Source organism: Eschrichtius robustus, chromosome 2, assembly GCF_028021215.1.
Source record: "Eschrichtius robustus isolate mEscRob2 chromosome 2, mEscRob2.pri, whole genome shotgun sequence".
Lineage (NCBI taxonomy): Eukaryota > Metazoa > Chordata > Mammalia > Artiodactyla > Eschrichtiidae > Eschrichtius > Eschrichtius robustus.
This window is the reverse complement of record NC_090825.1, coordinates 148,823,389-148,849,478: the sequence shown is the minus strand read 5'-3', so window position 1 is coordinate 148,849,478 and position 26,090 is coordinate 148,823,389. Positions and strand designations below refer to the sequence as shown.

The window sequence follows — 26,090 nt, the reverse complement described above, 5'->3', positions numbered from 1 at the left end:
AATGGGCTGGAAACATTATGGCTATAAATTTTTATAACTTCTGGATGCATGTTGTTATTAGATCTATGATAAATACTTTATTTCCAAAGTGTCTCTACAATATTGCTTAAAAATGCCCTATATTCATCAGTAAATCCCCTCTAGTAAAATGCCAGTAGTCTGGCATTCTAGACTTGCAAAAAGGTACAGAAAGACTGACCGGGTCTTTTTCAATACATATTATATATATATATACATTTCATTATAAAAATGAAAATATCATTTATTTATCTCTTTAAAAGTATCTTTTTCTCATGTTATAACATTTGTTAGTCACAAAAGGAACAAATTATCCATAATAGTGATATATTCATAACAAAAAATGCAGCCATTTAAAAAATATGGCACATATTCATGTGTTCATATTAAAGCTCTCTAAAATGTAGTTTGCATGAGGTGCCAAAGTGTGTGTTGTATGATTCTTATTACGTGAACTTAAAAATAAAGGAAATATAAATAGATATGTGGGAATATACACAAACGTTTTTTCTAGAAACGACCACAAAAACCTTTGAGGATAGGGACTGGGATGGGGAAAGAAGGAATGATTCCACTTCTTGTTTTATCCTTTTCTGCACTATTTAAATTTATTACTACTGTGTACACTGTATTACTACTGTGTACACTATATTACTATATTTGCTAATGGACCCTTTTGGGTTTTCTTCTTGGTACTTACATTAAAAACAAACAAACGATATATTAAAGAAAAGCATCCTTTCCTACACGAGGGCATCTAATCAACTCTGTAAATAATAGGACTTTAGGCCATAAGGAGTAACATATGACTAGCTTTTAGTGGGCAATGAAAGACTGATCCTATTCACACTACCTCTGGCCTACCTCAGGCTCTCCACCTACCTCTCACTGCCCCCATGTTGAGAAGGCAGATAGCAATCCTACTTGGAAAAACAAGGGGAGAGGGCTCAGATTAAAAGATGTTATCAAATAACTGATTTTTCCAGTAGAACCAAAAAAAAAACAGTACGTGGGGAAATCAAATTAGTAAGTCAGTTAAAAAGATATAAGTCAAAGGCTGGAAGCTAAAAGGAGGTGATCTGTTAACAAAAGAATAAAGGTGGTAGAACCCAAAAGCAGACAATCATCACAAAGACCAAAGCATACAATTCAACAAAGATGCGAAGAATCATTTTAAATGATTTTATAAATCACCTCCTAATTTATTAATGGGCTCATGGTCACAACATTACTTTAGATATATGCTTAAGAGAATTTCCTATGTCACATTGGCTTCTGTTTATACTAGCCTGCTGGCATTAACAATATACAAAGAATGTTGATAAGGTATAATAAAGATACGAGAGGATTATTTATAAAGAGCTATCTTACAGAAGGGCAGAGTATGAATGTAATTCTAGTTTCTGTATATCCCTAATCCTCAGTTTCTTATTTATAAAAATGGAGAAATGAAGAGAGAATCACAAAAGATACCACATGTATATATGGTGGTCAGACAGTCAGACAGACGCTCGGTAAATAATAATTTTCTTCCTCAAAAGTAAACTCATATGTATAAATTCTTAGATTAGTGTTCAACAGTTACTTTCAGCTTTCCATTACTACTTCAAGGCCAACAACTGTAGAGCACTTTAGAGTTTACAGTATGTTTTCATATTGTCTTTTTCAAGAAGGGATCTCTCAACATGCTCCTTACTGTAGCAACTAGAACCATATTATATACATTTTCAGCAAGTGACTGTAATCTCCATTTCTCCTGGGTAAATTTTCCCCTCCCTTTTCATAGATTTCTGTCCCCCGTCCCCTTTAAGCAAACAATCTTCTCCCTTTCCTTCCAAAGAACTATAATTAAGAGGTGATGTTCTACGCTAACCTTTACTAATCTTCTCTTCTGGGACGAGCAAATATTTTAGCTGATGCCTCTAAGGGAGAGACATCCACAGAGGCTAGGAAATACATGCATCTGTTCGAAACTAATTTACTGGCTTGGCCAAAAAGTTCGTTCAGTTTTAAGTAAAAATGAAAGACGCATTTTTCATTTTCGCGAAGAACTTTATCGAACAGCGTGTTCACTGACTAAATGAACTTTTTGGCCAACCCAATATTTTGCTGTTCTATAACTTTCCCTGCCACAAGGTTCATTTTTGAAGCAGCTAATCCTAAGGGCTAAAGCAGTGAAATGGGAGGTTAGGGAAAAAAGTACCATGCACGAGCACTTTTATACAGAGGTAGTGGTGGTTAAATGTTAGTTTTCTTGGACAAAATAAAGCTTCAAGTTGGGTAAAAAGAATATTAATCATTTAATCTGATATCTATCTCAGAGCTAAACCAAGACACACCAGAGGAATATAAGGTGAGTCTGGCCTATGCTTAGCACTCCTTTCGGACTTAGCTGAGAAACTGCGTTAAGTTTCAGCCTTGCTTATCATAACATAAAATGGATATTCTAACTATCTTCCTACTATGTATAAGATTAACTAGGAAACGGCATCTGTTACGGGATGAATAGTGTTCCCTCCTCAAAATTCATACGCTGAAGTCCTGAACCCCAGAACCTCAGAATGTGGCTGTACTTAAAACAGGGCCTTTAAAGAGGTGGTTAAGGTTAAACGAGGTCACCGGGGTTGGCCCTGATCCAATATGACTGGTGTCCTTACAAGAGATTAGGACACAGACTTGCACACAGGGGAAAATCATGTAAAGACAAGGAAAAGACAGCTATCCTACAAGCCAAGGAGAGAGGCCTCAGAAGAAATCAACCTTGCTGACACTTTGATCTCAGACTTCCAGCCTCCAAGACTGGAAATAAATTTCTGTCTAAGCCACTCAGTCTGTGGTACTTGTTAACGGCAGTCCTAGCAAACTAATACCATATCCAAAAAGCAGCTAGAAAATTGCTTTTTTTTTTTTTTTAAATACATTTAAAATCCAAGGATTTTCCCCAAGAATGCCCCTCAAAAATATCTCTATGACTAATAGCAACAATAATAATTCCCTAGAACATGCAATTATTATTTGTTGAATTATACTGGCAGTGTCTTTTAAAAGTCATGAGTGGTAATATGAAGGTAACTGCATAATCTGAAAACTGATGACTGAGCATAGCCAAGGGGAAAAAAGAAAGCAATCTGAATCTGATCCACTGGATAAGTAAGCTCTTTTTATCTTTGTACATGCAAATTCCAATATTATTCCAATATAAACTGCTGAAGCTAGTAGACTAACGACTCTGAATCTTTTTTTCTTTTAATTTATTTAGGATTTAAACCCCACTTCTTTCCAAAAAGCTTTGTGATTGCTTGAAATTTTCAAAACAAGTTATATAATAAAAATCATGTCAAAATTCAAATGTGCATGTGAGAAAGAGAAGAAACAGCTCTTTCACATTTTTATTCAAACAAAGCAAGAAATGGTTCTCAACTCAACAGAGGCTTGGAAGAAAAAGCTCTGAAACTTATAGTTGAAGCAAAGTAGAGTATAGCTATATAATCACCTTTCTAAAGGTTTTTAAAAGGCTGAGTAGACTATTTAGGTGGACAGGAAAGAACAGCTCCTGATGGTTCCTTAAAGTCTTAAAATGGAATAATGAATATAAAGCAACACAACATATTAGGCTTTTATTTTCAGTTTTAAGAAAAAGCTGAATGGATGTAAGATGCAAAGGGACTGTATTTAAAAGTAAATAAAGTTTCAGGTTATCGCTCTTAATAATAGACAAAGAAAGCATGTTCATTCATAGACAATCATAATCCCTTGTTTTGTGTTTTTTTCCCTTGTAAATTTTTAGCACTAATATTCCCAATCCCCCCAAAATGACATTCTAATTATTTAATTCGACTACATGCCAGGTGCTATGCTAAATGATTGTACATGCACTTAAATCTCCACCACAGTCCTATGAAATGGGTAGCATTTGTGATTTTTGAGTTTATCTTCATTAAACACAATTAATGGATCACACTAGATTTTCAATATGGGGACCCCCAAAACCTGAGCTATACTGAGAACAAAGCTACTAAGAATCAACGTATGAATGAGATCAATTTATCTATAGAAGCAATCCACCACAGAAGATGGTTCATAAATTTGACTGAAGAGAATGGGCAATGCCTAAGCCTAAATCAAGGTGACTAAAGAATTGTCTTAACATCCCTCCACCCCCACCTTGCTTTAATTTCAAGATTTTTAAGCAGTCTTCCAAAACCTGGACTTTGCTATCAGAGAATGGGTCTATCAGTAAATTCTAGCATCTGGTCTACCCAGAAGTTGTACTCCTCATTATGAATGCATAAATTGGCATCCGGTCCTAGTTGGCTTGTTATTAAGAACTAGCACTTGATCAAATCTGACAAAATCAAGTTCCGGGACCTTGCAAAGCTGAATACTGGATCTGAGAGCATGGCAGCCATAACCCCATATTCTGGGTCTTGCCTGAGGAGCCAGCAAGTTTCCTCTCTTTGACATCTTTTTGTTCTTTATCACCCTATCTTTCAGTCTGAGGTAATGTTAACCTCAGTCAGTATACTTCTGTAACAAAATTTCCATGTCTACAACAGTAAAAACCATCTAGTCTCCTTCTAGAATCTATGGGCCAATAAAATTTCAAAACATAAACATTCAGAGGGGAAAGTTATCTTTCTTTTTTCTTTGCCAAGTAAGGGTTGTTAAAAAATAATCTATTCTTAAAAGAAAGGATATTAATGGGGGTGGCGGGGGGGGGGGAGGTAAAAGGAAAGAATCTCATGAAAGACTCAAAAAAAATTAAGTGAATTGGGCTTTAAGGAAAACCCACTAGAGAGTGTTTCTTTTTCTCATCTCAATAAAGATGACCCCAGGGGCAACTGGTCTAATTTAGCGACTTCATGAAGCAACTGGGACAACAAAGAGTTGACCACTTTGCCTAAGATCACACAACGGTATCTCAAATCTTGGTTTGCTGCAATTTCCAGCATATCCTGATGTCACTGTCACCACTGTGTTTGGTTTTCGGTCTACACACATTTATGCTGAAATATTATATTTTGGCATTATTTCTGGCAAATGTAGCATGAAAAGACGAAAGACTAATGAACAAGTGAGGTTTTTACAAACCATATAGTCTCCAGAGGATCTAATGCACCCAGTAACTCTCATAAATCAAATCTCCTTCTAACATTTCTTGGCTCAACAGTCTTACATTCTACAGCACACTGATTTTAAACACTAACCAAAAAGAAATCCAGTCATAAAAGCAATTTTTAATTCCTCATTCATACTATAGCATGGACAAGGAGTAGGATTTTTTGGTTTTGCTTTGTTTTGGGAATGAGCAGAATATAGTTATTTGGTCAAGAATAATTCATAGAAGTGGTGGGACTTACAATGAGTTTTGGCAAATGGAAGGCATTATAAACACACAAATTTGAAATCCATATTCAACAGTAAAAGAGTGGAAAAGAAGTAAACAAGACTTCTGTATTCCACCCAATTATTTTAAACTATAGTACTACAAAAAAGACAATTTTTAATTCTTTAATTCCTTCTGTGAGTAGATGGCCCCTCCTTCCGTGTGAAATTTAGTTTGCTTCAGAATACGCACATAAAAAGAGAACTCAACAGCGCAGTGGTAATATTTAGAATAGGCAAGGAGGATTTACAGAAGGCACTGCAAAGGCTAATAAAACTTCATTTTTCTTGTTGTCATTAGACAGCAAACAGTGAATGACCTTGTCCTTTGCAGTGTCAAGCCCTGTGGTCTCAGGCTGTTTTGTCTGACTTTCGATCTCTGATTACCTTCCCTTTCTCCTGGAACACTATTCCAGCCACATGGAAATGGTTTTTATGTTGACATTTCAAAGGCCACTCTACAGAAGCTAACATTGGATTAAGCCATTCTTTATGTGTCATTATGGGAGTCTCATTTATTCTCATTGTCACCAGTTTCAAGACAGCAAATTAGCTGGCTCTCAAAGTTTAAAAAAAGTTCCTGCTCTAATTTGCAGGAATAATAATTATTCATAAAATAGGTGATGGATTAATAGCAACTTGCATATTCATTACAGAGCAAACTAATGTCATTTCTCCACCTGCTGAAGCTTAACTACTGTATTTTCTACCCAGTACTAACTTGTTACAGTTCTATGAACTTCACTAAGGTGAATCAATTATCACTTACCATTAATAAGCAGAGAGCTATCGGATCCTGGATATGAATAGTTTAGACGACCTGAGGGTAAAAGAAGGCCGTTACTAAATTTATTTTTTTTCATAGATGGTTTAAATGTATTCAACAACAAAGCTGAATTAATTGCTTCATAGGTATTTAAAAAGCCATATTATGAAATAAAACTTAGCTGTGCTAATAAACACAAAGAGTCAGTTGACATATCAAAACAGCATGTTCACAAACATTCAAAAAGGGAAAGTTTCAAAGTGGGAAAATAAAATATCCCTTATATTTTTAACTATTCGGTCATTCTAATTTCCAAATCCCCATCCAAAGGAAATTTTTTATACCATTATGTTCTAATACCAACTCATAATAACAATCTTCATATTTTTTCCCCATAAATGTGCAATTTTTCTTTCATGTGCAGTTTTTTATAGCTTTTTAGAAGTATGTAGTTAGCAGTAGCATTTTTTTATATAATTCATAACAAAAGTGCCAGTCTTATGCCTACATGTACAGACACACTAATGGGTTTAAATGCAAATTTCGGGGAATAAGTACAGAAGGTAAAGAGACACATTTCATTGTACTTACACATGAAGAAAATATCAAAGCACATAGCACAATGCCCAGAGGCACAGTAGCATTCAATAAATGCTGGGTTAATTTCCTTCCAATTTTGAACCTAAAATGGGCGCCCAAGATACCCTCGAGAAAAGGGTTTGTGAAAGTCTGAAGTTTCGGGAGGATGTGCCATCTTCCAAATTGGTAGCCACAAATAAAGGGGGGGAAAAGCATTTCTGTTTTGGAAGAGTTTCTACATGCAAGTTGAGGTAGCTAGACCACACACCATGCAACTAGTTCTATGCTGTGAGTTACAAAACTCACTATGACAACATTTTCATGTCTCCATATTCCCCATGCCCTTCATAAGAATGGTGGAGAACGCTCAAGTCTTATTCATCTAAGGAATGGACAGGGGAACTTCACTGTTAATTACCCACCACTATCTAGCACTCTGCACATCAGGAGTAGTGTGAGAATTTTAAATTGACTCAGAATTACAAACATTCCAATTAGGAAACAGCAGTCTAAACTCTGACCCCACAGAACCACAACAGACTCTGTAAGAGAATGAAAAGGTGGGTAAGCAGAGGCTCTCCCAGGCCTGGAGGCTGGGGCAAGCCTTTCAAGATGCCAGGAAGACTTCACCTAGTTCCAGTGAACACTGCGGGAGCCAGAGCTAATACGTGGTCCTATCAATCCACCAGCCACACATTTACAACTCTTTAAAAAGGAACTTTAGACCACAACTATCCTGCAGTCTCTCAAAATCCTACTTCTTTGAAATAGTCTCCACAGAAACAAACTCATGCCATGAAAAGAGAAAACTGTTCTCTGTTGCTAACAGCTTTAATTAATCCACGTGCAAACCTTGGAGTCTCATGTGAAACAAAATCTGAACTTAATTTTTCTACCATTTAAAACCAAATACAAGGATTTAAAAAATTAAGTTGTTAATTGCTCCACTTAAAATTTCACCATGTTCCTATCTAGGGAGGAGAGGTAGGGATGAAGACGGGCAAGGAGGAGGTGAAAATTAATTTTGATATTTCAATTTCTTCCTAAAAATTGGCTTCATTGTTTAATGCTCATATACACACAGTCAAGTATCCAAATCCAGTGAATTCCAGCTGAACTGCTTTAACTACAAGCCCAGATCATATGACCTGTCACAAGTATTATCTTTAAAAAAGCATAGACTTGAGTTGCTGGAACAAGAACATGACCTTAACTGTTAAAAACTTGGGAGGGAGGGAGGGAGTGCTGTTTCTGAATCACTTAACTCAAAGTAGCAGCTGATTTTCCATGATGGAACATTTGCATTAATTTTGTAGCTGTAAAACCCTCTGGTAAATGAATTAACAGCTATCACTCATACCATTTTTATTTATCATAAAACATTTTTTAAAAAGACGATATAAATCAACACAGAAACAAAAATATTTAACAATATTAAGTGAAGTTAAGAAAATGTTTTGCTATTTCTAAGAAGATACTCTAATTGAGTATCTAACTGAAGATACTCTAACATTCCAATTGAAACCAGGGCTGTTCCATATGAACTATAATGCTTCTTACTTGATACTAAGGAAGGATAATTAACGATGAGGATCCAGAAAACAAAATTCCCAAACTAGCTGGCCCAGTTTAACAAATCAAATTCCACCTTATCAGAAACTCACCTTTGGGGTACCTTTTAAGGAGAGAGAGAGAAGAATATTTCAACTTGACAGGCACGAAAATATCCCTTAACTCAGCTCTCTCAGAGTCTGCCTCAACACACACCTCCTAAAGAGATGCCACCCTCCACCCGCAAGGTAGGTAACCTTTGAGACTTTTTCTGATCCTTAGACTTCTAAATACAGTAGTTCTAACCTTCAGCTAAGACAATAGAGCACTGAAGAATCAGTGGCAAAATTCACAGCTTAACTCTCAAAGTGATACTTGTTTTTATTTTTCGACCTGTTCTTATGAGTCCTGTTCAGGCTGGAATCAGTTCTGGCCTCTGAGTAGTAAAGATACCTATAATATTTTGTTAAACCAGCAGCAATGCTTTCTACTTCAATTTTAAAATATTAGCAGTGACGTTAAAAAACCTTTGAAAAAAACTTTCATAATGCTTCCCATCCTACCTGCCCTTTCCTTCTATAAATTTTTTCTGTAATTAAAATATCTAGAGTCATCCACTCATGACATCTATTATGGAGAACATATATCACTTCCTTTCTGGAAATTCTCTGAAAGCTCCCATTTATAAGTGCCATGGGACAAGTGCCTTGTCTTCTACAAGCCTTTCACCTTCTCCTTGTACCCCTTTTATTTCTGCTCTAATATTCTCTCTGCTCTACGGATGCTAATTTTCACCGGCATTTTTGCATTTTCTATTCCATGGCTAGATTACTGACAATCCCCTCCCTCCCTCTGAGACTGTGGTCCTCTTTCTTTGTTTCCAATGGAGGATATTTTCAAATCTTTTTTTGTTTGCTTGTTTGTTTTTCAAATTTTTTTCCAGGGTGCCTTTCCCCAAAAGGAAACCCCCTTGTTATATTAACTCACCAGATTTTATTTCTATCTATATTGCAACAGCCAACCTCACGTAATCATTTCAGCTACTGGCTAACTTTCTTATCTCTTTTAAGTAATAGCCCCCTTTAGGAACTAGAGCTTTTTTTTTTTTTTTTTCCCGGCCACGCAGCTTGTGGGATCTCAGTTCCCCAACCAGGGATTGAACCTGGGCCACGGCAGTGAAAGCCCAGAATCCTAACCACTAGGCCACCAGGGAACTCCCAAGAGCTTTTTTTTTTTTTTTAAAATGTAGGTACTTCGAGTTTCCTGTTTGGGCAGCAGGTAAGCATTCAATTAGTTCATTCTCCTGAACTTAAAACACCAGCACTTCACAAATGAATAAAGTGAAGTAAAATAAAAATCCCTGAGATATCTAAATATGAATATAACCCAGTGTTTGTGGGTTTTATTTCATTGGTTTTTTTGATAACTCATCTATCTATAAACATAACTCAGGTTTGGGCACATTTAGAATTGAATTCCTCAAGGGAGAAGGGAGGCATTAGGATTTCAGGCAAGTGAACCCATTTAGTGGATAAAATTCAATCTTTGGAGGCTCTTGGTATTGATTGTGTTATAAATGCAAAGAAATACTGCCAGATCAGCAGTCCTAACCTTAAGGGACGCAATGACAGGAAAAGCAGTCATCTCTGGAGGCCAGCTGTGGCATTTGGAGCCAGAAGCCTGGCATACATCATGCAGAAGGCATAGACTATATTTGGTGACATGACTCAACCTAGCCAAATATAGGCAACTGATACAGTGTGACTCTGGGGAACTACACTACCAAATTCTACAGCCTAGAGAAGATTCAGCCTCGAACTAGGCAATTCTATGCTAAGTATTTGCGAGTTGGAAAGAACCAGTATTTATCAACCAGAATGACTAAGAATTGCTGGGGGGAGGAGGTGCTCAAAAGAACAGTGCGTATTATCATATTCTTTTAAGACACTAACGAAAGTAACCGAGTTAATGAGATGAAAGGAGAAAAGACTAGAAGGAAATACTCTAATATGTTTCCATAATTTTCAAAATTAAGTAAAGTAAGTTGTTTTCTAAGAATTAACCCAGATACTATTGCTACTGATGATTCAGCAGGAAATGATACAATAAATGTTGCCATTTCAAACACACAAGCAATGAAAAATATCAAATGGACTATAGTGCTATTAGATTTCATGCTATGGCCTTCTCTTTTTCAGTCATGCCAGCATTGCTGGGGTCATGGTACAGGCCAAGGAATGATAACAGGGGATAACTGCAAGGTTGTCTAAAATAGAGCCATGCAGTCCAAAGAAGTGACAAGAAGCATGAAATTCTGGGTTAGTATTTTTATTGACTCACAGTATAAAAACCTAGATACTCCAACGAAAAAGGAGAGGTTTTCAGTGGGCATCGTTAAAAATTTCTCATAGGGAAAGGATAGGCATGGACTTAGGTCCATTTCTAAAACAGATTAAAAGGTTTATGCACACGACACAACACACACAGACACACGTACATACATACACACATATACATTATTTGTTATTGTTTAACTAGAGATGCTTCTCCTGATTCTGCTCCTGCTAATTTTATTTAGTTCATATCTAAGTAAGCCAAAGCTATACTGCCATAAATAATTTTTTAAAGGAGGTGCTGTAACTGCCTTTCTGCATCTGCTGTTTTTACCAACACTGCCTGAGACTTGCAGCAAGATGGCGCTGTGGGGGCCTGGATGACGCAAGCAAGGTACAAGAAATGTGGAATAAATTCAATTTCTGAATACCAGCTTTATACTTACACAAACGCAGAACATGTATCAATATGAACGAATAAAAATGTGTTCGTTATGTTCTATCATTTAATGATACAAGGATAATCGTTTTCAATAATTTCTTCCAATGACCTAAAAGTAACTCCCCAAATCATAATCAGTAACCTTATTCTACCCCCTGACCTATCTGTGATACAACCGACTTCCAGTAAAGACGTTTCCACTCAAAATTATGAAGGAGACACTGGCTGGGACTGACATCAACTGGATGGAGATTCTTGTCCCCTCCAAAAGAGCCATTTAAATTAAACACACACACAGTTTAGGCTACACAAAACCCCTCTCCAGGACAGATTTGGCTTTCAGTTTAAAGACCGGGGCTTGTAAAAAAAACACTTGAATTCTCTTGCTTACCTCTCTAGGTTCATCTCTCACACTGCCATTTCCCTTCCCACATGAGGTACTCTGCACGTTCAGAACTACTAGCCCATTAACTTTTACTTCTGGGTCCCTCCCTCCGTCTGAAATGCCTTCCTTTCTCTCTGCCCCCAGTGTTTCACCACTCAAGCCTCCGCCCTTCTGTCCAGGTAGCTTCATTCTTAGGCCTCACATCCTACGGAAAGTCCCTGCCTCAAGCCACCTGCTCCCCGGTTCAGACAGCCTTATGGGCTCCATACAACACGCTTTACACTTATTAGACTATATTTAAATCACCTATCTCTAAACTCTCTTCCTAGTCTAGAGCAACAAAATCTTTGAGGATAGATTTTGCGTCTTGCATCCCAGAACTTAGAGCAGAGAAAGGTACTCAATAAATAGCTGTTGAATAAGTGAATAAAACGAAGCTAGCAGCTGGTGGTCTCTCTGCCATGAAACACCCAGTGAAAAGTGTAGAGTTGGACCAATCCCATCTTGTAAGCTAGGTCCAATTACTTAGTTTCTCTGAAGTAAAACAGAGATATTTCTATTTACATGTGACAAATTCATGAGATAATTTTTGCAGAATGCCCAGAAAACTCTCCCAGTATAGAGTATGTGCTCAATTAATATTAATTCCTTTTCCCTCACTCTCTTATAAGCCACAGATAACCAACAGTTTTCTATTTGTGAGAGAAAGAAAGAGGAAGGATTCCTCTTAGCCAAATAAGACCCAAACTGGAACCTTGGAGAAGGGAGTGGCTATCTGTGGGATTTTTGGCTTCAGAGAAATGAGAGTTTGCTAATGTTCTGAGTTACAAACAAGGATATCATTCTTCTCTGGGGGAGAGAAGAGAAAAAACCTAACTCTTTACTTTTATGATAGCCAAACAGGCAAAGTAGCAGAAGTATTTTAGGAAATGAAAACTTTGAAAATTCAAAGGAACTTAAAAGTGTTCCTTTTAACAAAAGCCAAGGAGGATCTCTCTTCTGTACCAGTAGCTTAGATCTAATTTTTCAATTGTGATATGATAGCTGAAAACCAGAATGTATAGTGGCCAAAAAAAAAAGAAAAGAACTTCTATCTTTAAGGTAAGTAAAGTCAATGGGATATGTTTCTACAGGTTGAGGAAGGGTTCGTAATAAAAGAAGGTTTCATAACAAAAGAAGGTTTGCTTTGACTATAACTCAGGGCAGGTGCAAAGATGGAAGATCTAAAAGCATCTAAGAATTTCAGGCAGAAGGGAATGTCTAGAGAGACACTAGCAAAGAGCTGACCGAATTAAGGAATTTGAAAGATTTCCTACTGCCAGTAAATCTAACAACAAACCAGCAAGCAGGAAGGCTATTTTTATCCCTGCCAGAGGCCTTCTGACTCTGGATGCTACATTTAGAGGACAGAGCAACAAGATAACTTGCCTTAAGAGGATGTTATGATACCAGTGATTAATGGCAATATTTTAAGCTTTAAAAAATTAGGCATAGTTTTTATCCACAGTAAACCAGCCAAAGCCAGTTTAAAAAAAAAAAGAAAGATAATATAATGGAAAGAAAAGTGGAAAAACAGACCAATGGATAGCAGAAAAGCTTTAAGTAATCCAGAAACAAAGTCAAGGCAGTAAATTAAAATTCTACCTTGCAAAAACTTTGATCAAAAGAAGCATGTGTGGGCTTCCCTGGTGGCGCAGTGGTTGAGAGTCTGCCTGCCAATGCAGGGGACACGGGTTCGAGCCCTGGTCTGGGAGGATCCCACATGCCGCGGAGCGACTGGACCCGTGAGCCACAATTACTGAGCCTGCGCGTCTGGAGCCTGTGCTCCGCAACAGGAGAGGCCGCGATAGTGAGAGGCCCGTGCACCGCGATGAAGAGTGGCCCCCGCTTGCCACGACTAGAGAAAGCCCTTGCGCAGAAACGAAGACCCAACGCAGCCATAAATAAATAAAAATAAATAAATTTAAAAAAAAAAAAAAGAAGCATGTGTTATAAGAGACATATTTTAAAAGAACCAGTGAATAAAAATAAATAATTGTAGAACTGGCCAGAAGGTAAAGATGATGTTGAGAAATGGCTCTCTGTACTGACATGAAGAAGACCAAGACGAACTTAAGAAATCCTTAGGTACTATAAACTAAGTTGCCTGCGAATGATTGAGAACTTTAGAGATGAGGTAAGCCATTCTTAACGCTGGTTACTTAAGTCCAAACCCCTAAAAGCAATCAGCAAAGTCAGTAGTTGGCTTTCTGCATACATACCTATCATCAACCCTAATCACTTACTTAATATAAATTCTGATGATTTTACTGAACCTTCATGAAGAATGCACTTGGATTTCATACCTAATCTGATTTCATCTTTTGTTGTCTCAAAAGGCCAGTTCTTATTTTCCTTTATCAATACTAAAGGCACTGAGTCTTCCTCTTATTAATTAGCCCTCAACACTAAAAAACAGGCTGTTCAAAGATATCTGCAAATTATTTGGAGGATAAGTTGCATGAGGCCAAGTCTTAGTTTTTATTTCCTGATATATCCCAACAGCCTAAAATAGTGCTTGATATTTATTTGTTTTAAGAACAACCTCCCACAGCTTCAGACTTTACATATGTATCTAAAGTGGTTCTCAAAGTAGAGTGAGGCTAGGGGTGAGGAGGGAGAGGGTCTATCTGAATCACTTCCAGAATACATATGCTTAAGTCTCATGACAGACCTGGTGAATCAGAATCAGCGAAAAGAATAAGCCAGCTCGGAAAAGTTCCCTCAGTGATTCTATTTTGACCTCCACCCGCCAAAAGGCACCCTTCAATAAGAAATCAGCAGGTGTGAGATCTGACTCTTTTACAGAAGACTATGATAAAATACAGATTTTAAATTCTGTCCCCAGTCTCCTACAGAGAAATTAAGAAACCTGAATGCCTGCTCTCTGTCTAAAGTATACTAAGACAAACTTTTTTAATGTTTGTTTCCCTCACAAATGCTACACAATAAATACCTAAGCTATTGAACCAGAAGCCAGAGGCTATGTGTTCCTATCTTGATTCTCTAGGCACCAGTTAGTCGAGTGACTTTACAAAAGCGGTTGTATCTCTCTGAACTGCAGTTTCTGCAGCCGTAAATTGGAGACCACAAAACTCACATGGAAGGTTATTATAAGGATTTAAATTAGAGATAATTCTCAGAAGGGGCAAAGAATAAAAGCCAGAGAAATGGTATCAGAAGTAACTGCCCTTTCACTTGAAACTGGTTGTTAACACTGCTTCCTATACAGAATGTCCAGGTCCACCTCAAAAAAGAAATATGTAGCTCAGCATCAAATGTGTCCTATGGTCTACTACTACTCGGGACATGGAATACACTCAAATGTGTGTGGAGCTGGAAGATAAGCAGAAGCTAAAATGTAAGGTACTTCCAAGCCATGTGGCTTGAAGAAAGCCATCTCCCCCTCCTAACAAGGGCTACCATGTTACCCCACTCCAGGGTGCACCCCTCCTGTCACAGGGCTCCCCCTGCCCCCTGGCACTGTGCCAGATGTAGCCTGACAAGTCCACACTCCTAGACATGCCTCGAAAGGCAAAAAGATGGCTTCAGATGCCAGAGACAACATTCCAAAATGCTATTTGGTGGAGATGATAATCTAGGATGGGGTAAGTGACTCCTCCTCACTCCTCTCTGTCCTCGTCCTCACTATTTCCTCTATTAAATTCCTTTTTTTGTTATGTTCTTTTTTGGTAATGGGGAACATTCTAATGGTAGGAGTTTAAAGCAGAACAATTAGAGAAGTTCTCTACAGCAGTGTTTCATAACCTTCCGTGATTATTAAGACCTACTTCAATCAAAATATTTCAGAGAGGCTCCCCACCATAACACCTGAAGCCCTCAAGCCCCACGCCAGTGGATACTACAAGTAAAACAACCACGACAAAAACCCTTAATAATGAAAGGCTACTATGAATTCAGCAACACCTTTAAATATATTTTCATTGTATTACATCAGCATCCACGTGCTTCTGGAAGATAATCATGCAACACATACATGACAAATCTATCATCTAACTAGAATGCTTGGTTCTAATAGGTTCCTAGACCCCATCAAATAATTCCCATGGCTGAAGAGGCCCGTAGTCCACAAACTGAGAACAGAAACATTACATCAAGCCAAGTTTAAACAACTGCTTCCTTGACATAGTATTTTTAGGCATATCTCAAAAAGAAAAAAATGCAGTCTAGAAACAAAGCCTTCACTCAACTGAATAAATCTGATTGATTTCTGGTTATATCCCTTCTTACAAGCTACTCAATATTAAATGCTGCCACACCCCAACTCACACGAAATCCGTATGTTACTTTCAGTCATTCAACTATAAAAACCTTCAACTTTGTCACTGAGAAATACCATGCCAGAGAGACTGCGTGGAATTGCTGATAGCAACTTAAAGATCACTAAGTTCAATCCCTCCATTTCCTCCTGCAGGTAGAGAAACCAGGATCTAGAGGGAAGTGACTGACTTAAGCCATGTAACTGTTAATGGCAAAACCAGGTCTTAATACACTCCTAAATGCTTCTCTTTATTTCTAACAACTTGGGAAAGTCTATTATAAGCTAACAACTTCTGATCTTTTACAATAAAGAGACCAAGTGGCTGATTTAAATATCTCCATTTAATTAACCATGCCAGACATTTATTATTTGGAATACTATAGCCAGTAGAAGTTAGATTTTTTTTTTCTTTTTTAGATGCTTTATACTAATTAACACTAATTAATCATGGCTGCTCTTCAGAATGAAGATCTGCACTTTAGTGCTGGTTTCTCAAGAATTAAAAAAGGGTCCTCTAATTGGTTGATTCCTCCTTCTCTTACCCAATGTATAACAACTGGCATCAGCCCAATTGGATTCCAAAGAGATTAGGGAACTGCTTTCCCTTCAGAGTTCCACTAATGTTCTTATAACTGACTGGTTACCAGGTAATACCCAGAATAAAACAAAGCCTTGCTTTTAGAACAGAGTGTGCTAGTGTGGGACTGAATTCAGACTCAGTCTATCAGACAAGATAATGAAGCCCAGAGGCAGCCTAGTCATCTCCATATCTGATTCAAAAAGTAGTAACTAGTTTAAAACTAGCTGAAAGGTATTCCTTTTGCAAATTTTTACTGCTGAACAGCAACAAATTCATCAAGTTTTTTCTCTTTTCCCTCCTGTAACTTAGGTAATGAGGATAGTGGCAACATGAGGGGAAAAAAATAAGGAGTAGTGAATGAAGAAATTCACAAATCAGGTATACACAGCTGCTAAGTGAATCAACTGCCTACAATATTCAGGTAGAAATTCCATGCCTGTCAGGAAGAAATAATTTTGTGGCACAATTGTGCAACTATTCTGCTTCCTGTTGTTAAATTGAATGCAAAGAGAATCCTGCATATTTTTATGACAGCTATGAATCAGGTGGCATTGCTTCAACTCCCTTAAAGTCAGCAAATAACAGATTCCAGGATTATATAACAGGATTAAAGAAAGTCTTAAGACCTTCACAGACAACTCACCATTGTATTACTCCATAATCAAAAGGGCTTTCATTATGCAAATTATTAGCATATAGGGCTGTTCTAGTAGCTGTCAGGAAATGAAACAGCAAGTCACCTCTCTACAGAATTTTATAATATAGAAGGAAAAAACAGAAAAATAATAAGTGACACTATCAAAAGGTACAATATATTATTAATTTGGACATGGTGCATGAACAAAATGGATCTCTATAAATGTTCTGGACCTCCTTCTACTTTTTTACACAGTAGGGAGGGCCCTAATATTTGACACTGACAAACTGTTGACAAAATCTGAAAACCTTACTACTTAAATTTATTCAGATTTCACTTCTGAATGGAAAATAGTATTATTATTGTCTGTCCACATGGTAATATCTATACTTACTAAGTTGTACACAGTTCTTAGTGTGAAAATGTACAAGATTACAGAAAAGCACTCACTAATTTGCTACCTGACTGCTGCTTGTTTTTTGATTTGGTATTTCTAAGTGTTAACTGTCACATATAGTTTATTCCTTTCCCAATCCCTGCCCTGAATGGGAGTCTAACAAGTTACAAGTTACAACAGCCATAAAGTACGTGAGCCTTAATACAGTTGTAAAGGAAAAAAAAAAAAGTTAATGAGTTAAAAGCATCTTTGAAAGAAATGGTTAGGCTCTTCAACCTTCTAATAGCATAAAAAGTTTACTGTCACTTTCCCCTCTGCCCCCCTGTACCCTCATCTCTCACCCAGGTACAAGCAGAGTTGCAACAATGTTTTAAGATGCCTACTCAATTTTCCTGGGCTCAAGACTCTTTGTGCTCAATGTTCAGGATTAAGATAAGGGACTGCTTGAGTAATTATGGGCCCACATCACGGATGACAAAAGACAAATTCCCCCTTTGTGACAACTGCTCGTGTGATTTTCGGAACAAATAAGAACAACGGTCAATATTCTATCACAAACACATGGAGGGCAGAGGACAGAGGGTCACTACTTTGTACTTACCGGTACATATTATATAAAAAATCGGGCAGATGCGGATCTGGCCAAGGCACAGGAGCATTTAGTATCAACCAAGTTGGTTTCACTTCAGAGCCTAGAGTAAGGAAGACTTCAATCCAAGGCTACGAGCACATCCGTGTTCACAAACATCACATTTTGTCCTCCCAGGCATTTCCCTTTCCCCTCCTCCCCTTGAAAAATTTAAAACAAAATAAAACAAAACCAAAAACAACAGCAATCCTCAACGCGGAAAAGCAGTCACAGAGTTTGAAACCAACACCTCTGTAAACTCTGCCTACACTGTGCTGTGAGGAATCAGAAAAATCCTGACCCAACAGGAAACCAGAAAGGAGACAGTGGGTCCGAATTACGAATACACCCTGCACCAGTAATACACAGAAAATCATGCCCCACCACTTTGCCCCCTTCTTCCTCACAAAGGAAGTTACCTCAGCACAGAAGCCCAGGTCCCATCCTACGGCACAACTAAGCCAAGCAAAAGAGAAAGACTGTTTAGGATGTTCCATTTCAGAAGTCAGGAAAGGGAGAGTGCGGAAGGAGAGGAAACCACTTCACTTCTAATAGCCACACGCGAAGTTCAACTGTAGCCAAGTTTATGAACTGTATTCTTTGCTGTGTGCCTTACTCCATTACTCATGAAGCTTCTAGAAGTAAGGCAATTTTCTGCTCCCCAGAGACCTCAGCCACTCCCCTGCCATGCTGCTTTGAATTACTTGGTATCATCCAAGCAGAGCAAGAAAGAACCAGCCGAGTTCAGGAAGGCTCCAGCCAGGTTTGCAGGGCAGCTGCCTGGAAGACTCGGGATCTTCAACACTTGTAATATTTAAAGATCCCCCAATTCACCAGAAGACATTTGATACCACATAATGGTAATTTGCTAGGAAGGAGAAATTTGATTATGAATCCAAGTAAAATTTAGCCGTTTTGCTTTATCCGTGTCTTCTTTATGGTACTTTGTATCATGGCCCATTAAATATCCCTTGAAGAAAAACGTCCATCTAATCCTTTAAAAAGGTGACTGGGGAGTGGGGTGCAGAGCAGCGCATAGTTGTCTTTCTTCAAATTGCCACAGGCAAACTGATTTAAATAGAAAAAGGTTAAATACTGTAAGAGATTACATCTCCCCACAACTATTTCAAATAAATCATTTAAATAATATTATAGCAACAGAACTTATTCGGTAAAAGTCCCTTTCATTTTTTAAAACTGTATTTACTCTGAAACTCAAATTTATAACTGAATGATATTAAATTTAGTCCTATTGTCAGCAACTCTCATGGAAGGTTTCCAGAGCTATCTCGGTGTACACAAAGTCAGTATACAATATCTGTTCAAAACATCTGTATCGGTATACAACATCTGTTCTTGAAAATACTGAGCTAAGTGACTGCAATTTGGAGTATAGGAATATTAAAAGAATTGTGGATCGAAGGAAAATTTAAGGTTTTCTGCTTATTATTTATGATATCTTTCTAAAGCAGCACTAACGTTATTCCTTCCCCCTACTGTAAAGATACAGAATTTAAATAATTATCCCAACAGTCACCCTCTCCCACAGTGACATAAAAAATCTTACAGAAAATTAACAAAACTGGCTTTGTGTACTAAACTTTCAACTGAGTTTCATGATTTTCTTCTAGAGAGATTATAATAAATGGTTCTGCTTAGCAGCAAAGAAAAGAGGCACAGATGGAATCATCACTTGCCCACTCGCTGAAGCATTTGTTTCAAACAAATTCACAGCCATGAAAAATAGTTTGGGGAGGGCCCCTAATTTAATGTGTAGATAGGGAAAGAAAAATCTCAGAAGCATTTTAAAATGCAAGGTCACAGTACCTTCAGCAGTCTGGAATTAAATGCATAGCACTTTTGGAGTAGGTCCAGCTCTTAAAATAAGTTCTTATTAAATTAATGCATGAGGCAAGTGAGGCAGTAAGGTCTAACACACTCCCACTACTTACTTGACTGACATATGCAATAGGTTTCTCGGGCACCACGGGAATATGTAAAAGACTGGCACTTTAAACAACTTGCATTTCTGAATGCAATCATCATTGCCCACATGCAAATTAAGTATTTAAAATGCCTGAAACTCAGAGGGACTGGGGTAGATATGCTGAGCTTCCCCTTCCAAAAACTGGAAGCAAGACACTTCCTATAACAATATGAAGAATGGAAGACTCTAATTTCGCAGTATTCTGAGGAAAAGTAAAATGATATTCTGATTCATAATTTAGTTAATTAATACCTGAAGAACAACTATATAATGTTTTGACAATTTACAGATTGCTTTTGTTCTCTCAATAATTTTGCTGTCTCATTTGGCCTCCTAGTGAAATGAAGCAAACTGGATATTAAATTGTTTTCATATATAGGATTTAAAACACTCAACCACTACTATGAAACTGTGAATTGTTCTACTCTGCCATCTGATAATTTTCAAAGACTAGTTTTTGTCTCTTTATTCCAGCGCTGTCTCCCTCTGCTTCCATTCAATGAACTACTGCTTCTTGGTCTATGCATACATTCCTTTATTCCCTTCACATACAGGAAAGAAAATTGAAAAAGTCTCCTTAATTTTTAGAGGTCTCTCCTACTGTTCACTGAATGTAACACCACTTCATGAATCTTCATTTCACTGTGTCCAAACTACGCTTCATAAGGGCTGAAAACAGATGCACTCGCACGTGTTTTTAATCTACCTCATGCTACTCCATTTCTAAACAATAAGCACCAATTTCACAGGCAGGAAAACACATAAATAACAGTAAGATACAGTACTTCCCAAATAATCATCTCAGCATCTACAATAGTAAAAGATTTTCCTGTCCAGCTGAAGAAAATACTTGATAAGCTTAGCAATTATAGTAGCAATGCACAAGCTGCCGTCGCAGAGATCAAAATTCAAAGATTGGTCTACAGAGCAGGCTCTTAGCTTGTAAGACCCCGGGTGTGCAGTGAGGAAAATGAAATCGTTCTCTGGGGAAGAAGCGCTACAGACTGTCACTGGTGTTAGTTACGGAGAAGGCAATACATAATTTCGTGGATAAAAATACTACATACAGACATGCCAGCTCATCAGTGAAAGGACACGGAGATAAGGCAGAGGGAGGACCCTTTTCTTCTCAAAGAGGTAAACCTCTGTACATGGAGAAAATGACAGTAGCCTTAAATTTCTTAGAAAAACTATTTTTAAATGAACTGTAAAAATATATATATATATATATAAATCATGAAATGAAGGCTAGCTATTCTGTCTGCGCATTTCTTTAAAAAAAAAAAAAAAAGGTTGCTAAACAAGCCAACTGGAATCAACAGCACATTCATAAAAAATAAACTCAAAAATTATATTTGAAAGTTCCTAGGCGTATTAACATCTTGTCTGTTGATGGCAAAAATAAAATAAAATTTTAAACCCACTTCATTAAGGGAGATTTTTTTTTTTTCCCAAAAGGAAAAGGCAAATTCAATTTTGGGTTTTTTTTTTTTTAATTTAAATAAATAATACAGCCTTAATGACTCCATTCAATTGACAGGTCTTGTATCAATTTTAGGCTTCATTATTTAAACACATACACACAAACCACATATCTATGAGGAATTGCAAATGAAAACAAAAATAAATGAAGTCATTCATAACATATTTTATAAAGTTATTTTTAAGATAAAATGAACCCAAATATAAAATCTGCCTCCATATGATAGTTTTTTAAAAACAATTTTCAAATTAATTTTTTGAAAGGCGTGTTATTCTATGCTAGTCTCATAGAAATAAGGCCCATTTTCTGTTGTATCTGTTTCTAAGGAAGCAGAGCACATGAAGAGCCTATTTATTCATTTTCAAAATGGACAGGCAGTTTCATATACTTACTTTAAAAGGACAATGTGTTAGACTTTTTAAAGATATTCAGCTTTTATTATCACCTTTAAACAAAATTTCACAATAGAACCACTGTTAAAATCAAACATAGTTTTCCTAAAATAGCCATCTAAATCAGAGGAGAGTTTGACAAGAAATAAAGTATTCCCCTGAGCAAAACTGCATTGCGATAGACTACAATGGTATAAAGTTCATCATCTTGGTTTAAAAAAAAAAAATCAAGCATAACTGCAGTCTGGCATTTTAGGACCATGAACTCATCTGTGAATTCCTTACTTCTCTTAGAAGGAAAAAAATACACAAAGTTCATTTAATATGCTTAAGTCACCTTGGCAGTCATATTGAAACCGGTTTTCTCATTTGATAAGCAAGAAAACAGACTTAATAGATGTTCAGTAATACTCGATACCATTTATTGAGTGTCTTCTCAATGAACTGGCAGTATGCTGGATTTTATAGACACATGATATCATTTAATCCTCATAAACTACCACAAAACTGTAGTGGCAGAATGGCAATTTAAATCCAGGTCTATGTGACTCCAAAATCCATGTTCTTTCCATCCTGCCACACTTCCTCTTATATGTTACAATTTCACAAAACATTTGTGTTCCCACGTTAGGTCAATCAGAGTTAATTTTTTCTGTCACCAGACTCAACTTTTAATTATCTCTACAGAATCAGCCTAAAGAAACCTAATTTAGGTAAAAATTGGTAAGAAGAAATTTAAAAGGGAATATAGAATAAAGGCAGAAGTTTACACAATGAGCCACTTAGCAAACTAGAAGAGAAAAAATAAACCTGAGTTGTCCTCACTGTATCCGATAAACCAAGGAAATGTTGTTAATCCTATTAGAATAATGTGTGCAAACTCTTACATAAATACTAGCTAGAAGCTTACTTCTTAGAAGCATCACATAATAAAGTGTTTATACTGCTGCCACTTGTAAACTGTTTTCTCTGATAAAAGACATAGGCACTTATCATGAAAATGAGTTCTAATTATTATCCCTATTATCTAGTACGTAAGAGAAGAGGCTCTCAAAAAAAAAAAAAAAGTTGCTGAGGAAATCAATTAAGGAAAAAAAATGTCCTTCAGAAACTTTTTCTGTACTTAACTTTTAATTCTGAAACAATCATAGATTCACATCAAGTTACAAAGAGTAGTACAGAGAGATTCTGTGTACCCTTTTTCCAGTGTCCTCAACTGGGAACATCTTACATAACTATAGTACAAAACAAGGAAAGTGAGACTGTATAATTCACAGACTTTATTCAGATTTCTCCTTTAGCTACTTTATTTTAAAGTGTGCAGTTTTTCTGGTGCTAGAAAGGGCCTTAGACTCTCCTAATTTTTCTGATGGGAAAACAAAGGTTCGAAGAGGCTGAAGGACTAGCCAAAGTCAGAGTGCTAAAAAGTGACCAAAAAAAAAAAAAAAGCCAATTCTGATAGATCCTCTTTCCTCAGAAACAAAGTATGCAATCAGATTAGAGACCATCAGAATTCCCTGAGGAATTCAGTAAAGACCTTCAAAATAATCCCACTTCAAAGTTAGTTCATCAGATGGACACATATTTTTTCACATATTATTTTTCATCTCTCCAGACCTCAAAAAAATGCCTCATAAAAAAATTTATTGTTATAGGTTTGCTGAAAAATAGTTTTACTGCATCAGTAATATGATAAACCAAACTCAAAGGAAAACTAGGCCAAGCTGGTTACCACTTGAAGTCACAGGCTCTTTGCCACCTTTGATCCCAGCGCAAAGCTGTGTTGGCACAAAGCAGGCTCAGAAACATTGGATGAATGAATGAATGAACAAACAACTTGTGACAGGACCAAATATACCAAACAACCCAAATGCCTTTAAAAAAAAAAAACAAAAAAACTCTTCTGTCTAGTAAAACGAGATTTTTTGCAGAAAAATATTTTATTTTGTGGGGTAGTTTTCACAAAATCAGAGCTAGAATTGCCCTTAGAGAACATCTAATCTGTTCATTCTCAACTCTGGCTACACATGAACATCACGTGAGACACCAAAAAATATCATAAGCCCCACCCCACACCTGGGATGGGGCCCAGGCACCTGTATTTTCAAAGCTTCCCATTATTAAGTCCCTTATCGTAAGAGTGGTTCTAAGTCCCCTATTAAAGATGAAGAAATTGAGGCCTAGTCAAACTGCAATATCTTATTCAGGGTAAAAGAGCTGAGACCAGAATCCAAGTGGGAATAGCACTATTTTTTTTAACATAATACAGAAAAAGTATTTCAAGAACTACAAAGCTTCATTTTAACTTTGAAACTGTTGACCATTCTAAAAAACATGAAACTAGGCCAAAAAATCTATCAACATTTGAACTCTTCCTAGTGTACAGGCACTGTCATTGGTGAACAGACATGAAGGTTCTGCGGCACTTAGCAGGTTTTGCCTGAGAGATAAAAAAAAATTAGGAGTATGGTTCCTATCTTTCCAGTTAACTGCCCTCCCTTAGCAATTAGTAACTCTTGTAGGTAGTTCCCTTAATTGGTATTGTGAAGGCCTTACAGTGGATGCACATAAAATATGTCTGTTTTTGAACAAAAAGAGGTACATGTATAAAATTGATGGAACTGACTGGATATAAAATATGAATCTATAATATTTGCCATATTGCTCATCATGTTATATAGATAATACACATTTTAAACTATTTACTAAAATCAAATAGTTACATTTGGAAAATTACCTTTAATCGAATCATTTTCAGCTCTCATTATGTCAATGAGTGAACTCTCCAGTGAGTGCATGTCAAAAGTCCTGGGGCGATCCTGTAAACACAAACAGCCACAAACCACTTTTAAAACAGCATTTAATTATAAAAGAGGATAATAAGCTGTATTTGATGGGACACATCAAAAAGTGGCAATTTTCCTCCCTCTCTGTACAAGGCACATTATTACTACATTTTGTTTTTAACACTTACAAAACACCAAAACCACAAAAGTTAGGTACCCAGCAAAGATTGATTTGATTTCTAATAATAATTTCAATAAAAGCATAACTTTCATGAACAAAGCAAAAACAAACTAATTTTCATATGGTTAAGAATATTAAATAAATGTAAAAATAGAATTCACATAATCTTTCTCTGTCACTTAAGATTGCAGTCACGTGGCAAAGCTTCCCAAACTTGTTCCAGCAGTAATCTACTAAGGCGGCATCTACATGTGCTATTCAGAATAGCTATATTTACTTATAAGCCAAGATCTGAAAATAGTCATCAAATGTCTGTAAGACCACTAAGTGGCAAAGTATTCTTGATTTTTCTGCCATTAAAGGAAAGACAGGGTGTGGAGAACACTGCTGGTCTAAACCCCGGCTTAACGAAATGCACTTCATGAGTGGGTGAGGAATCTGAAAATATAAAACCACCCCAACTGCTGGGGCATTCTTCAGGATAAAAAGTACTAGAGATAACTAAAATTAAAGTTTAGCTTGATAATGAAAAGTAGATGAAAAAGTTTTCAAATTAAATACTGAAGGGGAAGAAGTAATACATGTTTCTGACCCACCTTAAGAATAAACAAACACATAACACATATAAAGACCACAGCAAGGGTATTAAAGAAAAGGGGGGCTTCCAAAGCCCTCTGTATTATATTTTCTCTCTCATTACTTTTTAACTCAAAGCTTTGGCTTTGTAAAAGGATTCGCCTCATTTTATCCCTTATTTTTTTTTTCCACACTTGTTGGGATCTCATTTTTCCACCTTCCAGCTTCTCTAGCACTTTAAGGTTGATAGGGCATGTCCTCTATCTTTCGATCATCCTGACATTTCTCCTTTGTCCTTCCATAACACTACTCACCCTGTACTATTATTATCCTTCCATGAAATAGGGACCACTCCTCCTGACCCCACCCACCACACAGATATCCAGTAATATTCACTGAATTGTTTTAGGATACAAACTTTTTTTTACTTCTGCAACCTGAGGGGTCCAAGGGCAGTTACACTGGGATACAATCCACATTTAAAGTAGAGAGTATTAGAGGTTTTTTTCCCCGGGGTGGTGGGGGATGAAGACGGGAGGGGAGTAGATGCCTTAACATGCTCTTCGGCTCCAAACTGGTATGGCTCTTCCAGAATATCTTTCCCACTTTTCCTCCTGATCCTTTCCTCATTGTCCTCATCTTCCCAATACGGTCCATAGAGAG

The 26,090-nt window shown here is 36.9% G+C and overlaps 1 protein-coding gene across 2 annotated transcripts in view; it reads right to left on the bottom strand.

The window, feature by feature from the left end:
* CPEB4 (cytoplasmic polyadenylation element binding protein 4) overlaps positions 1 to 26,090 on the bottom strand; it is a 63,773-nt gene that overhangs the window by 19,864 nt on the left and 17,819 nt on the right. Inside the window, exons 1-3 of one of the 2 annotated variants that reach the window (XM_068536379.1) lie at positions 18,442 to 18,485; positions 17,996 to 18,086; positions 6,173 to 6,223 (exon numbers count right to left, since the gene is read on the bottom strand). In XM_068536379.1, coding sequence (XP_068392480.1) covers positions 6,173 to 6,223; positions 17,996 to 18,053 — 109 coding nt within the window. In that variant the 5' untranslated portion in view covers positions 18,054 to 18,086; positions 18,442 to 18,485. Of the gene's footprint in view, positions 1 to 6,172; positions 6,224 to 17,995; positions 18,087 to 18,441; positions 18,486 to 24,621; positions 24,704 to 26,090 lie in introns of those variants that run through there. The other variant, XM_068536378.1, reaches the window with a different exon arrangement.